The sequence below is a fragment of the Pipistrellus kuhlii genome, unplaced genomic scaffold (assembly GCF_014108245.1).
Source record: "Pipistrellus kuhlii isolate mPipKuh1 unplaced genomic scaffold, mPipKuh1.p scaffold_m20_p_2, whole genome shotgun sequence".
Classification (NCBI taxonomy): Eukaryota; Metazoa; Chordata; class Mammalia; order Chiroptera; family Vespertilionidae; genus Pipistrellus; species Pipistrellus kuhlii.
In genome coordinates, this window is record NW_023425515.1 from 150323932 (window position 1) to 150341421 (window position 17490).

General features: G+C 35.2%; 1 protein-coding gene across 11 annotated transcripts in view; it reads right to left on the bottom strand.

The window, feature by feature from the left end:
* Positions 1-17490, bottom strand: part of MIER1 (MIER1 transcriptional regulator) — a 56558-nt gene that overhangs the window by 11978 nt on the left and 27090 nt on the right. For 10 of the 11 annotated variants that reach the window (XM_036447119.2, XM_036447118.2, XM_036447117.2 and 7 more), the window contains 5 exons: positions 16181-16245; positions 13659-13731; positions 4998-5149; positions 3934-4015; positions 2562-2656 (listed from right to left, as the gene is read on the bottom strand). In XM_036447119.2, the coding sequence (XP_036303012.1) occupies positions 2562-2656; positions 3934-4015; positions 4998-5149; positions 13659-13731; positions 16181-16245 (467 nt within the window). The remainder of the gene's footprint in view (positions 1-2561; positions 2657-3933; positions 4016-4997; positions 5150-13658; positions 13732-16180; positions 16246-17490) is intronic. The other variant, XM_045584487.1, reaches the window with a different exon arrangement.

Consider the following 17490-nt stretch of genomic DNA (forward strand, 5'->3'; position numbering starts at 1 on the left):
TGAGATTGATGGCACCCTAAGGCAAATTTGATTATTCACTTATTTCATTACCTGACATACATTTTTCTTTCTTCCCCTTTACAACTTTGGCCTATGTCACTTGAAGGCTGAAAGCTATTAGGGCTCAAAAAAATTTTTTTTTCAAGCTCATTTTGTCTCCTTTAAAATTTTATTTCTCCATAGATCTAAGCCAAGACAATTGTACTTTTTTGAGTAAAAATTGAAGATATTTTGGGGCATGTGAACTTAACATTATGAAAAATCCTCAATAAAATAAACCTGCATAATAGAACTTATGACTAAGATCAAACTTCAATCCAGGTGTAAAAACAAAGTCTTAATGTTTTCACTGTACCATACTTCTCCCTCTTGGATAGTGGTTTCAAATCACCTAATAAGTTTGTATTCCTTTAAAAAAAAAAGGGGGGGGAGGATATTTGGGGGTATGTTGTTGCTTCTAGTTATATCAGCCTATCATTCCAGGGGTCTCTTCCATAGGTAATCCAACATGGTTTGATAACAAATGTTCAAATTCAAGCAGGAATGCCAGAAAACTGTTATCCAAAATGTCCCTTCAAACATGAAACTATATATATTTTTTTACATTCAGAACCATACATGACCATTCATTAGCATAATGCATCCCTTTCATAGTGTTATTCACTATATTGGAGGTCATATATTTGGATACAACATTAAGGAGTATAGATACATTTTCTAAAACAATGCTAAAACTCAACATTTTTCTATTAGTTATGTCTGATGTCATATACCAAGATGCAAGATAACCCAGAGCAAAATTAAGAAAAATGAACCAATAGGATTTGTAAGCAATATTTTATTTATGAAACAAAATACTGCTAAATATGTGTTAAAACGAATCAAGCTGACACCATCCAATCACATCCAGAAGAATATAAGGAGAATGTGGAAACAGACTATTTAGAGCCTAAGACTTAAGCCCAGTTATTTTTAACATCATCCTAGTAAGCCACCACACAAGACTTGGCTACCATCTTTAAGGAAACATGGAAAGCCAAGTTCTTTGTCACTTGTATTTGCTAAAAGTGTAATATTTTTAACCTGGAAATTACTTAATTCCCTACATTTAAACTCTCAAGAGTTTAATTTTGCCTTTCCCAATTCCCCATAGGAACAGCACATTTTTCCAGTCTATATAATTGTGTAATTACTATTAAAAATCTTACTTTATTTCAGCTGCAAGAGAATTAAACTTAAAAATAAATCTGCAAGTAATAGGGAAGTTCTTTTAGGGATACACTGACACTGTGTGATTAATATTACCAATATGGAATGATCACATTAAATAAAATTGCCAATCTATGAACAAGTAGGTTATGGTTTAATTCCTGGTCAGGGTACATGCTTGGGTTGCAGGCTCAATCCTATGGGGGGGGGGCATGCAGGAGGCAGCCAATCAATGATTCTCTCTCCCCCTCTCCCTTACTCTCTGAAATCAATAAAAATATATTTATCCTAATTATCTATATTAAATAAAGTATCTGATTTTTGGCCTCTCAGGACTTAAGCAAATGTAAATATTTAAAATGTAAATAATGTCATGTTAAAAATGCTTTAAAGTTTCAAAATTATTTGAAGATCCTCCTAACAGGAATTTGTCACAGGTTGTGGAAAATAGCTTTAAATAATTACATAGTACACACGCATCTCACCCAGAAGTTGGTGAACATATTTGCAAATGAGTTCAATATAAAGGCTTCTAACATCATACATTGAAAAGTCCCTTGGCAAATATCTGCCAGGAATATTTATTATAATCCCTAAATACCAATATATTAAAATTTCATTGTATAACTTAAAAAAAATTATATATATATATAGTGGGAGTCCCTTTCATGTCCCACGTGGTTCAGGGTTCTGGTTCAGGGTTTGGGTTCTGGAGAAGGCCGCACACAAATGAAAGACTAGAAAAATATTAATTTGGGAAATGTGGGCCAGGCAGAAACCCAACTCTAAAGGTAGGACTACCTCCTGGCTTTCCCTTTCACTGAGACTATGGGATACACCCATGGCCCTTAGGCAGGTAATTACGTAACAGGCAGATTATCTTATCAGTAAGGATTTACATGATTATTTGATGGGGATGATGCCTCAGTTACCATTGTCTCAAATAGATAGGGAGTGGTTGACTCTGATCTTTCAGAGCTTCAAGGTTGACCAGCCTTCCACATCTTTCTATTAGTGAGAGAGACAATGTTCAGTTTCCGGCAATATATTTTATTGATTTTTTACAGAGAGGAAGGAAGAAGGATTGAGTTAGAAACATCAATGATAAAAAAAACATTGATCAGCTGCCTTCTGCACAACTCCTACTGGGGATATGGCCACAACCAAGGTACATGCCCTTGACCAGAATTGAACCTGGGACCTTTCAGTCCACACAGGCTGATGCTCTATCCACTGAGCCAAACTGGTTAGGGCTCATTGTATAACTTTTAACATTAGAAAATAATAAAGACATAAGATAAATTTGGGTTAACTAATTTCTTTTTATAAAATAGAGAACATACGTCACTTACTTTATTAGCCTGAATTAAATGAAAATCCTTTCCATAGGCCTTCAGCCCTTGTTCAAAATTTCTACACTCTTCTTCTGTCCAAACAGACAATTCCTCTGACAAAATGGGAGAAAAACAACCATTAAGGAACGTTCCCCAAATGTTGTATACAACAAAACTGCAAATAAAAATATAACTCTGGTCACAATAAAGAAAAGTATTTTACTCCTAAGCCTTATTACTTATGGCTGCCAAATGACCAAGTTATAATAACTCCTTATTTATAAAATTTTGGATGATACCCTATGTCTCCAATCTCATCTTGAGCTACTTTCTCCTTTATTCCTTATGACCTTTCAATTCTTTAAATTTATGTTCTTTCTTTAGACTCTGTGCACACTCACTGTTCCTTTTGCCTGGAATTATTTCCTGCCTCCTACATCCCAACAAAAATATTACTTTGTTCTAGAAACTTTCCCTAACAGCCACAACCTTTCCCTCAACTACATTAAGTTCCACTGCAATAAGTTTGAAATGCACCCTTTAGTTCTCCTTTAAAAATGTATAACTATTTCCAGTTTTCCTACCATTTCTAAGCACCATGAGGACAAGGACTTTGTTTGTAGTTATGTCCTTAGTACTTAGACCTTCCAATTTTTGTTGAACAAATCTTTCACTTGTTATATAATAATATATAAAGAGTTGAGAGAAAAACACACATACAAAAAGACCCAAACCCAGACTTTACTTATGACTATTTATGAATAATGATTGCCTCAGCTAAATTATTTCCATTCAGTCTTAACAATTTTGAAGTGAAGGTAACATTTGTCACGTAACTTAGAACTTAGGGCTGTTCCAAGATCAAATAAGAAAGTGTTTATAAAAATGTGCTGAAATTCAAAAGCAGTAAGTAGTTTTACTTAAAAGGTTTTTTTTTCTCTAAAGAAGGAACAACCTGAAAACCATTTCCCATAATTCCTTGTACAGGATGGCAAAAGTAGGCTTACAGGAGAGTGGGGGGAGGATGGGAGCAGGGTGGAAGAGGTTAATGGGGGAAAAAGGAGGACCTATGTAATATTCTCAACAATAAAGATTAAAGGGAAAAAAAAGTAGGCTTACGGTTGTGAGTATGCAAAAGATTATTTCTGTATTGTTATAATTATAACCCACATGTCTTTTTCTATAGTAACTGTAAATCTACTTTGCCCACCTTTGTAAAACTCTTGCTGCTATATACAAGTTATTTAACAAGTTATTTGTTATTCAACAGATGTTTACTAAATTCAGAAAGATCAGTATTATTAAAAGAAGAATATAGCTAGGTAGATCTAAGAGCTTAAGTTTTAAATTTCTTCTACTTCATAAAAACAATTTTAATATTTATGCTTACCTCTAGCTGCTTTTACATTAAATCTTAATCTTCTCAATGCTTCTTCTGTGTCAAAATTGCATTTAACTAATTCATATAATGCCTAGAAAAATAAAGAGTTTCAATATAAGCTACAATTTCTTAAGGAAGTAAAGACTTTTCCAAAATCCAGTGTTTTCATCCTTTCTGGATTACGAATAATTCCAATGGGTGGAATACTACAGAGAAACGAACTTAACCCCAATCCTGATAATTAACTATTTCTAAATATTTCAAAAATAGGATAAACAAATAACCTAAATTGGCTTCCACAGTATCACAAAAATTTAAAAACAAAAAATTTACTTATAAAGATCACAAATTCCTTCTTTTTTGGCCCTTTAGGGTTCCTATTCTAATTTAAACAAATCAGAAAAGAAAAACACTAATTAAAAAGGTTTAAAAAAAAAACCTGGCTGGGTGTGGTTTAGTGGTTGAGTGTCGACCTATTAATCACGAGGTCATGGTTCAGTTCCCTGTCAGGGCACATGCCTGGGCTGGGGCTCAATCCCTGAAGGGGGACATGCAGGAGGCAACTGATGATCCTCTCATCATTGACTATATTTCTGTCTCTCTCTCCCTTGCCCTCTCTCTCTAAAGTCAATAGGAATATACATTTTTTTAAAAGGTAAAAATATTAATGCAGTCATTAGGTTTGCAGTAATCACTGGTATGTAATAACATTATACTAGATGTGCACAGTATTCCCAACTTGATGAGATCCAAAGGAACTTTTCTTTCATTATTATTACTTTCTCCCTCTCCTTTGCTCTCTTTGAAATCAATTAAAAATGTTTTTTAAAGCCTAATAAAAAACATACACAACCAAACTGAAATATCAAGATTTTTGTTTGAGCTGAAGTCATTCTCATGATATGTGTTAACATTAGGTATCTTATGCTAATCATAACCTCAGATTCCATTCAAAACATTACAGGAATTTTGGTGGATAGAGTAACAACACTGAATGTGGCAGCATATTTAAAATATATATATTTTAAATATAATTTATTTGAAGGAAATTATAACATTTCTTATTCATATACCTGTTCATTGTCTTTTATGTGAGATCCTTCAGGAATCGCTTCTACACCTTTCTCATCACCTGTTCTTCTAGATGCATCCTTAAGAAATATAATCACTCTATCTTCCGGTAAGTACTCAGGATCCCACAGGAGTTGATCATCATTTTCATAAACTAATTTAATAAAACAATGTTTTTTTAATTGTCAAAATTTGAAAGTTTGTTAAACATATCATTAAACAAGCAACTCATACTTAGAGCCAAAATGATAAAAACTACAAGGTAAATTGTGGTCCTACTACTTGTCTAATTTCAATCTTGGACAATATTCATAACCTAGGTGAGTAAGCCATCTAACCAGAGAAGTATCACTTTATCCTCATTCAAATTCCGTCACACTTAAATTTATCAAATTCCAAGCTCTCTTGGTTTAGATAGCACCACCACTACTTACTACCTATTATGACTGTAGGCAAATTGTTTCCCTTTCTCTCTGCTTCACCTGTGAAATGGGCTTCACAATCCTACCACATAGGTACAATTAAAACAATTCTGGCACATTTTAAGATTTAATGGATGTTCAATAGTTTTGAAAAGGAGAATTTAAAAAATTGCTCACCCAAATGCTAGCACTGCTTATTTCTTGGTAGGATTTCGGGCAATTATTTTTCTATGATGCTTGAAAATATATGAATATAAATAACTTTGATAAAAATAAGTCATTTTTAAAAAAGCATTTAGGTTCCATCATTAAAACCTCCATTATAGTAAGAATAAAGCCTGAATCTCATCAAAATTTTAAAAGTGAAAGGAAAGAAGGAGAACCCAAGACTTGCATAATTCTAAAAGACAGGAAGATGAAAATACAGACAAAATTAAGAAGGAACAGTCACAAGATAAAATATCAAAACCGTGGTATCACAGCCGCTAGGGGAAGAAAATGTTTTAAGGAGTGATAAACTGGCTAAATGCTAAGAGACCAGACTGAACACTGAAAAAAAAGTATGCTGGATTAATAAAGAGGAAGGGAGATGTTTCAAGAACATTCTGTGCAGAGATAGAAGCTGAAGTCATACTTGAAAGAACTAAGGAATAAATGAATAGTGAATAAGTAAAATGGAAAACTCTTGTAAAGTTTGGTTGTGAGGAAGAATAGGGCAGTAGCTAAAGGGGAGGTTTAGTGGAAGGAAGTCTTTGGTTTTGTTTTTTTTAGAGAGAGATGAGACATTATCATTTAAATGTCAATGAAAGTACCACCTGGAGAAAGATTTTGACTCTAAGAGATAAAGGATAACTGACAGTGTCCAAGTTCCTTTTGCTATGAAAAAGAAATTAAAGCTAAACGTCTCCTATGTACCAGGCAATATGCCAAGTATTTTCATGAACATTACCTGCTCCACCCACCACAGTTTAAATATCCTATCTTTCTGTTCCCCAACATTTGTATTATTTAAAATACAGCTCAAAGGATAGTCTCTAGAGATTTTTTCTTTGTAAATCTCAGGCCTTTTTAAAACTGCTGTAGAATCCTAGTGAAACTCTAAGTTGTAAATACAATGAAACACCCATGACATGACTTTGAATACACTGCTATTGATTTCTGTTCCCTGCTCAGTCCATGTTCGGTGAAGGTTATAGACTAGTTATATTCTTGGGAGTGATGGGTATGGGGTGGACAAGGCCTTATAAGGAAACCTGACTCAGGAAGAAGGGGGAGGGGGTCGCTGAGTCCCAGTGTTCTCCCAGTTAGATACCCCCACATAAAGCCTATGAAACCAGCACAAACTGGGAGATACTTCTGGAATCATTCTGGAAGTGCCAGGAAGCCAAGGATACAATCTTGAAAGATCATACTATGATCAATGACATGAATTTTAAGTCATCTAGCTGAGCTTTTCCAGTTACGTAACTTCACTTTTATGAAAGATCTACATTAGTAACTTTTTGCTAATCAAAAAATATCTGGAGATAATTTTCACTTGTATGAAAAAAGGCAAGAAAAGAAAAAAAGATGTGGAAATGGCATTCAACTTTGTTTTGTAGGGAGCTTTTATAGCTTTTTGTAGTGTGCCTGAGTGGCGCCACCAAATTTCTGCCTTGGGTATTACACTCATCATTTAAGCATCAAGCTGCCATGGTTTATTACTGCCTATATCTGTGATTTACTTCTATTTTGTGCATCCATTTGGCAAGATATGTCCTTAAGGTAACAGAGAACTATATCATTCCTGCTTTTACTATATGTTAATATTATCTTAGGTTCTATGTGTTATTTGGTAGGTTATTTTTGGGGTATGGGAACGCTCAAAATTTTTTCCATATAAATTAATCCCCCCCTTATAAGCATTTTTGCTCCGGCAGTTTTAAGTTATCCACTATCAACCATTGTTTGAAGAGCTCTGCATAATTTACCTACTTCATTTCATGACATACACACTGTTTCCTCTCACATCATCACAAGAAGTACAATATAGTAAGATATTTTAAGACCATATTCATAATTTTTATTACAGTAGCTATTGTCCTGTTTTATTATTATTGCTGTTAATCTCCTACTGTACCTAATTTAAATTTAAACTTTATCAGAGGTATATAGTATACGTATAAGCGAAAACAAAGTACATATAGGGTTTGGTAAAACTGGATTTCCTGTGGGATAGTCTTGGAGTGTATTGCCCTCGAATAAGGGGAGCACACTACTGTAACTGCTTCTTGACTTTGTGCCATTTTGGTATACAAAAGGTTTCATAGAAACACTCTATTTTTGGATAAGTTTCTTCAAAAAAATGTCTGTTATCAACTAAGAGTAGTATATATGTTCAGTTTTCAGTAACTAAAGAATCTGTCGAATGCTCATTAGAAACAATTTGCCTGCTCCTTTGCTATTCACTGCTTCATAATTTCTAACAATCATTTACTTACTCTAAAACTTATGTCATGCAAGCACGAAAATTTGAATGGGAATGATCTGAAATATGACCTTCCCTTTTCCTAAGTAGCCCATCTAAATTCCCAATTAAATTAGTCGTGTTCTGCCGAAACCGGTTTGGCTCAATGGATAGAGCGTCGGCTTGGGGACTGAAGGGACTCGAGTTCGATTCCGGTCAAGGGCATGTATACTTTGGTTGCGGGCACATCCCCAGTAGGGGGTGTGCAAGAGGCAGCTGACGGATTACTCTCATCGATGTTTCTAGCTCTCTATCTCTCTCCCTTCCTCTCTGTACAAAATCAATAAAATATATAAATTAGTCGTGTTCTAGCCGAAACCGGTTTGGCTCAGTGGTAGAGCGTCGGTCTGTGGACTGAAAGATCCCAGGTTCAATTCCAGTCAAGGGCATGTACATTGGTTGCGGGTGCATCCCCGGTAGGGGGTGTGCAAGAGGCAGCTGGTCGATGTTTCTCTCTCATCGATGTTTCTAGCTCTCTATCTCTCTCCCTTCCTCTCTGTAAAAAAAAAATCAATAAAAAATATTTAAATTAGTCGTGTTCTAAACGTTGGCATTATTGACACTGGCCTGATAATTCTTAGTGGTGGGAGTAAGGAGAGGTTCGAACCTGTGCACTGTAGGATGTTTACCAGTATCAGCATTCAAATTACCTAGTCTTATCACAAAGTTGCAGTGTCTGTACTAAGTTTAGTACATGAGAGTGACAAACACATAATCTTAAAAAGCATGTCTTTCATCTTCTTTCTTTATGCTCTGAGTGGGGCTGATACCACCCCTGGGAGCTCCGAGAACAGATAAAGAAGTTAGGGCAAGCTAAATAACTCACTCATCTCACTGGCCACAGTAATTACTTCTGGCTGGGTATATGTTTCAAGCTGAGTCAACAGAGGCTCTCTAGACTTTTGCTGGAGCAAAAGGGTATGGGGGAAATTCTCATTTTTGCTGTCTTCTAGCTATAAGGAGTGTAAGGTATAAGCCAGATGCTCCCAGTAACCATCTTAGCTTGTCTGAAAATAAAAGAGGAAGAGGGAAGGGACACCTGATATGGTAAGAACTCCCCAATTTAGTTATATTTGAAGAAAAAAACTTTCCAATAAAGTCATGAGGTAAATTTTTTTTTAGCTGATGCTAAACTGATCTGGGTTTTTATCACTTGCAAAGAAGAATATAAAGTGATGCTTTCTGAAAATCTGAATAAAATAACATAATGGATAAGATTAATCATTTATTGAATATTAATGCTACTCACTGAGCACCTACTATGTACCAGACACCATGCTGCTAAGTGCTACACATAAAAATGTCACATATAAATCCTCAAGGGAGTCTCTGTAAATAAATGATCTATTATTGCTATTTTATAGCTGATGAGAAAAAATTAAGTAGCATGTCCAAAGTCAAATGCCTAGATACTGATCCAAGTTTACTGACTCCATATCAGTTGTGCTAATGCCATACTGCATATACCTAACAACCAGCTACCAAATGTTTACCTAAGTGCCTTGTATCCATATTAAGGATACAAAGATGAATAAATTATTATAATATACTAGAGGCTCGGTACATGAAATTTGTGCATGGAGGGGGCAGGGTTGGGGGTTGAGGGGAATCCCTCAGCCTGGCCTGCGCTCTCTTGCAATCAGGGACATCCCTCTCACAATCCAGGACGCTGCATGCATCATTGACCATACTTTTCATACAGGTGAAAGGCATCTTGCTGTTATATGGGCAGATACATTTTTTTGCCCTAATTATAAAAAGTAGTACATAACATGATCCTTCAGAGGCAGTAGTATCATTTTCCCCATCTTGTGAGTGGAAAAACTGAAGCAGAGAGAAGTGGCTTTGTCACACTGTTATAAATGTCAGAATGAGGGCTGACCACAAAATGTGCAAGCCAGAGTAGCAACTCCTGTGTTGAGCATCTGCCCCCTGGTGGTCAGTGTGTGTCATAGTGGCAGGTTGTTCCACTGTTCAATCAATTTGCATATTAGAGTTTTATTATATACTAGAGGCCTGGTACACAAATTCATGCATGGATGGGGTCCGGCTGGCCCCACCCCCTGGTTAAACCCCCGGTTGAGGGGACAATTTGCATATTAGCCTTTTATTATATAGGAAGATTGTGGTGAGAATAAATGGTAATTTTCATGAATATAAGAAAATGCTAATGTGTAGTTGAAATTTTATAACCAAAATGGATACCTGTTCAAAGGAATGTCTTTGAATGTGATTGTAACTACTAATAAAAAGCCTAATATGCTAAGTGTCCGATCATCAGTTTAACCAATCAAAGCATAATATGCTAATGATATGCTAAGACCACTCAACCATTCGTTATGACATGCACTGACCACCAGAGGGCAGATGCTCTGACTGGTAGGCTAGCTCGCTGCTGCCAATTGGGACTGAGCAAGATGGGCCAGACATGCCATGGAGCTCTCCTGCAGATTCTCCTCAACTGGCCAACCTCCCTTCTCTCTCTCCAGCTCCAACTGTGCACTGGTGGGGGTCCCTTGGCCTGGCCTACATCCTCTCACAATCCAGACCCCTCGGGGAATGTTGGAGAGCCACTTTCAGCCCGATCCCACAGGCCAGGCCAAGGGACCCCACTGGTGCATGAATTCATGCACTAGGGCCTCTAGTATTTATATAATTGTTTGAATTAGGAGTGATAACTGACAAGGAACATATAATGTGCAGAGAGCCTACTAAAAAGATATCAGATGTCATAGAAAAGTGTCATCAATCTCTCTCCAAAACTCAAAATAGGGTTTATGTCAATGAAAAATTATTCCCACAGTAAAGAGATCAGGTTATCTTCGTTTTATGGAACTTTTATCACAATCACTCAGACCAAATGCTTTCCCTTTTGAATGTGTGCTCACTAAACCATTAAATATATCCTATACTTGTTTAACTATAAGAAAAGATTGCATTAACCAGCACAAACCCCTTGACAACTTTGTGTTTTTCATAAGTTTCATTTCTGTTTGGTTTGTATGCATAAAGGTACCTTATAAGTGGAAACAAATTCTAGATATTACAACAAAAGTTTGAATTCATATAATGACAAATTTAAGGATAGGCCTTGTACCATAGTAACCCCCTCCAAGGCAGTATCACCTTGCTAAATCTAGTCTGATCCTTACACAATCTAATAGGCTTTCTCAAAGTAAGAAAGCTTCATGAATCATTGTTTTGCCTGGGGGAAAAAATATAATACCTTTTTAAAATTATTAAAGCTAAAAATATTAAACCAAAACTTAAACACTGAAAATTAAAGATTATGATCATTTATTTACTGTGGTCTATGACAATAAAACATGTTATAATAAAAAAGAACACATTAATAGATAATTAAACTATCTTCAGCCATAATATCAATATTAACTTGCCAAATATAAAACTGAGCAGTTTTCCTTCACACAGCAAAATACAAAATTTTCAAAGATAAGCACTGTATCTTTCATAGTCAAATTTAAATTAATTTGTAATAGTTTCTTTAATAAAGAAATTTAATAAAATGGAACAAATGTCTAATTTTAATTCTTTATTTGAAGAGAAAGAAATCAATGGTGAACACATACTAAACATATAACACTAGAGGCGTGGTGCACAGATATGTGCACCAGTAGGGTCCCTCGGCTTGCCCGGTGGAGATCGTGCTGAAACCAGCTCTCTGACATCACCCGAGGGGTCCAAGATTGTGAGAGGGTGCAGTTCAGGCAGAGGGACCCCAGGCAGAGGGACCCACAAGTGCATGATTGGGGCCGGGGAGAAACCGTGGAGAACTCCAGGGCATGTCCGGCCCATCTAGCCCAGTCCTCATCAGCAAGACCCCAGCAGAAAGCTAATCTACCAGTCGTAGCATCTGGCCCCTGGTGGTCAGTGCATGTCATAGCAACTGGTCAAACATATGGCTGGACACTTAGCATATTAGCTCTTTTCTTATACAGGATAGGTAAAGCATAGCACTGCAAATTCAATTAGAAAAGTTCAATAAAAAATGCCGAAACCAGTTTGGCCAGTGGATAGAGCGTCAGTCTGTGGACTGAAGGGTTTCACGTTCGATTCTGGCCAAGGGCATGTACCTTGGTTGCGGGCACATCCCCAGTAGGGGGTGTGGAAGAGGCAGCTGATAGATGATTCTCTCATCGAAGTTCTAACTCTCTATCCCTCTCTCTTCCTCTCTGTAAAAAAAATCAATAAAATATATTTTTTAAAAAGTTCAATAAAAGCCGAAACTGGTTTGGCTCAATGGATAGAGTGTCGGCTTGGGGACTGAAAGGTCCCGGGTTCGATTCCGGTCAAGGGCATGTACCTTGGTTGCGGGCACATCCCCAGTAGGGGGTGTGGAAGAGGCAGCTGATAGATGATTCTCTCATCGAAGTTCTAACTCTCTATCCCTCTCTCTTCCTCTCTGTAAAAAAAATCAATAAAATATATTTTTTAAAAAGTTCAATAAAAGCCGAAACCGGTTTGGCTCAATGGATAGAGTGTTGGCTTGGGGACTGAAAGGTCCCGGGTTCGATTCCGGTCAGGGGCATGTACCTTGGTTGTGGGCATATCCCCAGTAGGGGGTGTGCAAGAGGCAGCTGATCGATGACTCTCTCATTGATGTTTCTAACTCTCTCTCTCCCTTCCTCTCTGTACAAAATCATAAAATATATTTAAAAAAAAAGTTCAATAAAAAAGCTAACGGATCATTTACTTTTGCATACAATTACAATGTGTTCAGAAAACATATGCACAGAACTTCAACATATAACGAGGTCCCTCCATATTGAAACTCTAAATTCCTATATAATAAAGAATTACCTTGAAAGTGAGTGAAAGCAGTCACTGGTGTGTAAAACATTTTTACTGTCACTAGAATTTACCAGGCTGTGGTGCTCCCTTAATTACCTCTGATCTGCTGGTTGCCCTGAAAGCCCCTGAGCTCTCAGAATATAAAGTACATTTCTGGAGGGGATGCTAAAAAGAAAATAAACAACAAAAGATTTCTACAACTCCAAATGGACCTGCACATGTCAGCTTGAAATATGGAGTAAACTAAAATAAAAGAAATGAAGATTTCTAGCAACAAGTGATGTCACACTGCACATGAACTCATCGAAAACACACATACAACCACAACATTCTTTATAGAATTCACCTAAATTGAGTAATCTAAAGCAGATTAAAAAAAAAAAATCCTCAAGTATTTTGTTATTAGAAACTTAAGTATTTATGACTTATCTTAGGACTTTAAGATAAAATGAAAAAAATCATGTAAAAGTTGTTTTTACAAATTATTTTAAGTACACAAACATGAAAGTGATAAATTAAGTAATCATTAAAAGTTTCAGAAGCAAGTAAACTTTTTATAGTAGTTATTTACTCAAAAGTTTTATTTAAACCTGTCAACAGCTCCCACTGACAAAACTTTTAAAATCTAAATTATATAGGCTATGAAAGGGTATATTCAGAGTACTTAATATATGAACAAGAAAAAAAGAAATAAAAGTTGGGATGTTTTAAGTCACTTAACACCAAAATAAGAATTCACCTTTTCCACTAGATTTGTATGAACTAGAAAAACAAAAAACATATTTCTTTTTATAGAAATAATGCAGGCCCTCTTTCACATTTCAATGGGGTATCATAAACTGTCATGTTCTTATCCCATAATAAAACAACAGTTCATCACTTCAAAAGCATGAATCCAGCTATTAACTTTACTAATAACCCACCTTTTTCATTTTCTTTGTATCTACAAACGCCAACTGGAATCTCTGCTTGAAACATGGAGCCCACCATAATCTCCTATTTTAAAAATAACATAAAACATTAGTAAGGGCTCTGGCTGGTATGTCAATTGGTTGAAGCATCTTCCCAATGCACCAGGGTTGCGGGCTCGATCCTGCTCAGGACACATACAGGAATCAACCAATGAATGCACCAAATAAGTGGAGTAACAATTCGATACCTCCCAAATCAATAAAAAAATTTTTTAAAGTACATTAATAAGATCTTAGTAACAGACTTAAATCAATTTCTAGTATTACCATCTTCTTGGGCAAACTGTTCCTGGTTTCTGTGTCCTATAATACAGATGCAACAATTAACTACCTCAGAAGTATTGTGAGGATGAATGAGTTAATAATAGGAGCTTGGATATGATTGGATGAAAATATTAGTAATAATAATGGGGTGAAATGTAATACAGACAATATATGCAAACTACTTCAAAACAGGGAGAAAAAAAATAAATTCTTACTATTCAATTAGTAAGATAACAAACACTAAAAAACTGGAAGCCAAATTCATATATTTTCAGCGTATCTACACTATAAACTCTAGTCCCTGGGAAACTGATATTCAAATGCTCAGGTCCTATTCCAGACCTACTGAACCAGAAACTCTGGAAATGGGACTCAGCAATTTGTATTTTAACAAGGTATCCAGGTAATTCTGACACATCTTAAGTCTGAGAACCAGAGCTTTAAGATAAAGAAAGTAACAAAAAGGGTTTGTATAAAGCTCAGTAGAGGCCACACGGATGAAACTCCAAACCAAATGAATAGGAGGTTAGTGCCTGACTTTCATTAAAAAAATATAAAATGTAAAAGTAATCTCCCAAAACATAATTAAAACTTACTTTAGGAACTCTGGTAATCGACTTTATAGCATCAAATCACAAATTAGGGGAAACTATTCAGAAAGACATTAGAGATCATCACAAACAAGATTTTACAACACACAGGGTCCAAAATTATAGACTCTCTCTTGTCTGATGGCTAAATGTTAAGAATATACTGCATTTTTAAAATGAAGGCTTGGGGGGGGGGAGTACAAAATCTTCGTGTATCAAGTTTAAAGAACTCCTAGGATTAGAAAACTTATGTTCTCCAGTTACTGTCATCTCACTGATGTTAGAAATTGTTATTTCCATATTTTATGGGAAGAGTTGAAACTCAAAAAAAATTTTATTTCAAGTACACAGTATTATTAAGTTATGGGGCTATAACTTGAAGAGATTTCATTTCAAAGCTGTTCCCTCTACCTATTTCTATAAAAACTCCCTTTTATCTTACAAGCCTGAGAAGATCCTGAATCTAGACATTTTTTTATTGAAAAAAAAAAAAATCATACTGGGATAACCTTCTTATCACTATAACCCAAACAGAGGTCTCTCCCTTCTAAACATCTTTTTGGAAACCAGTAACAGATCAATTTAGGCTGAAGCCCCAAATCCTGAGTAAGCCAGTCCAAGTTCATTTGAATACTTAATTCTTCCTAATAGAAACTCTAAATATAATGTTTCCTTATTTTTAATCAGGAAGGGGGTCAGGTCATTTTTAAATTTCCCCCAGGTATCCCATACCAGACAACTTTCAACCAACCAACCAAACAAACAAACAAACAAACAAAAAACCTCACAAAAACATAGGGAAAGCTCAAAAGTATTAACTAAATAAATAATCAATCATGACTGAAGTGCAAAAATCCCACTCAATTTGATTTTCTGGTCTATTCTGCATTCAAAGAAATTTATGCACTAAATTTAAAATCAAATGTAGGAAAAACAATAACAAAAAAACCTCAATGGAGTTTTTAAGAGAAAATCAGGTGATAATTTTTTAAAAATATAAATGATTTGCTCTAAACAATGTCATATTTTCATACTTTCATAAGTCAACAGCTTTGCAATAGCTTACCATTAATTCAATTTAATTGTATGATTAAACAATGTTATACAATTCTATAATTTAAAACTATGTCAATACTATATTCTCTTTAGACTTATTTAGAAATCAACTTAATTATGCAATTTTAGAGAAGCCCAAATCCATCTTTTTACACATTATATTTGTTGTAAATATCAACATTGATATAAAGATAAACTTAGAATCAAATTTTTAAACAGAATTTACTGAATACTAAAAAGCCTCATGATTTATACATATTTATCAATGTGATACTTTCTATAGTGAAACAAAAGTCTAATTCAGCACCAGTTCAGAAATTTGGATTTCTAATCTTGGTTTGAATGTCAGTTCAAAGGCCAATTCTTTCTATATCATTATTTTATTTTATAATAAGATAAACATCTGAATATATTAGGGGAAATCTGAACATCTACCCAACATTTAAATGTCAGATAGGGTTTACTTCAACTTTATCAACTATATTTAGTTAGTAAAAAAGTAATTACACTGGGCTTTTTAAATATCAATTTATCTAAGTTTTTAGAAAATATGGCTCTACCTACCTTTTTCCAGTCTTCTGATGGAATATAATCTTCATCTTCTTCAGATTCTTCTTCTATTTCGCTGTCTAGAATAAGACAGACGATATTACTATAAAATGATTGCTTAGCCTGTCCACAGTGTATATTTGTATTTTATTCTTACATCTACCATCAAAATATTTAAATATGCCCAAAGTTATTTCCAGAGGTAGGCTAAGATATTTCAAATCAAATAATACCCCATCAGTTAAAAAAAAAAAAAAAAAGCCCATACACCTTTCAGGTCAATCCTAATCTTAGCCAACTGTATTCCCATGAAATGATTTTCTATACAAACTTCAAAAACAAAATTTAGAATCAAAATAACCTATTTATAAACTTAATTCTCCTATCAACAGCCTGGTGACAGAATAAATTATATCATCTCAATCTCTTCCTTACAAAATGAGAATTTGGACAGAATAGTGATTTCCAAACAGTGCTCCCTGAAACTGAGAATTTTATGGCATCACTTTGGGTGGAAGCACATGAAGGGAGTATGTATGATGCCCTCCATTCTACCCAACTTTTTTATTCAGAGCAGGCAAACTGCTATGTATTTACATTTTGGAGTAAGAATGTATTTATAAAAAGGGGTGGGAAATCTGAAGACATATTCTCAGCATCTTCTTAACTCAAAAATGGCACAGAAAGTTCAGTAGGATAACATTTCATATAGAAATTAATTATCCCTATGGAGAAAGATAGGCAATAAATAGCTTCTATGCAAACATCACAACTGAAATAGCAAATTACAGTTTAGGCAGTCACTTAGCACCCCCCTGTCAGTAGATCTGCTCTCTGCTTAACTAAGAGGTTAATACTACATTTCCCCAAACTTAAAATTAACACAATTATTGCCCTGGCTGGTGTTCTCAGTGGTTAGAGCATTGGTCCCTGGCACCAAAAAGGGTCTCAGGTCCAATTTATGATCAAGGGCATGTACCTGGATTGCAAGTTCGATTCCTGGCCCCCAATCAGGGCACATGTGGGAGGCAACTGATCAATGTGCCTCTCTCACATAGATGTTTCTCTCTCTTTCTCTCTCCTTCCCTTCCACTCTTTCTAAAATCAATGTAAAAAACTTCCTCAGGTGAGGATTAACAACAAAACAAATAACACAATTATTTCAGTAACTAATATCTTCTTAAATTGGTACAATTTTCAATTGGACCATACCTTAGATCAAAACTCAATAAAATTATTATTAGCAGTACTACATTCACTTCTAAACTAAATGTGTAACAGAAATCATTCATACAAAGCAGTTGCCATGTTTAATCAGTTATTAC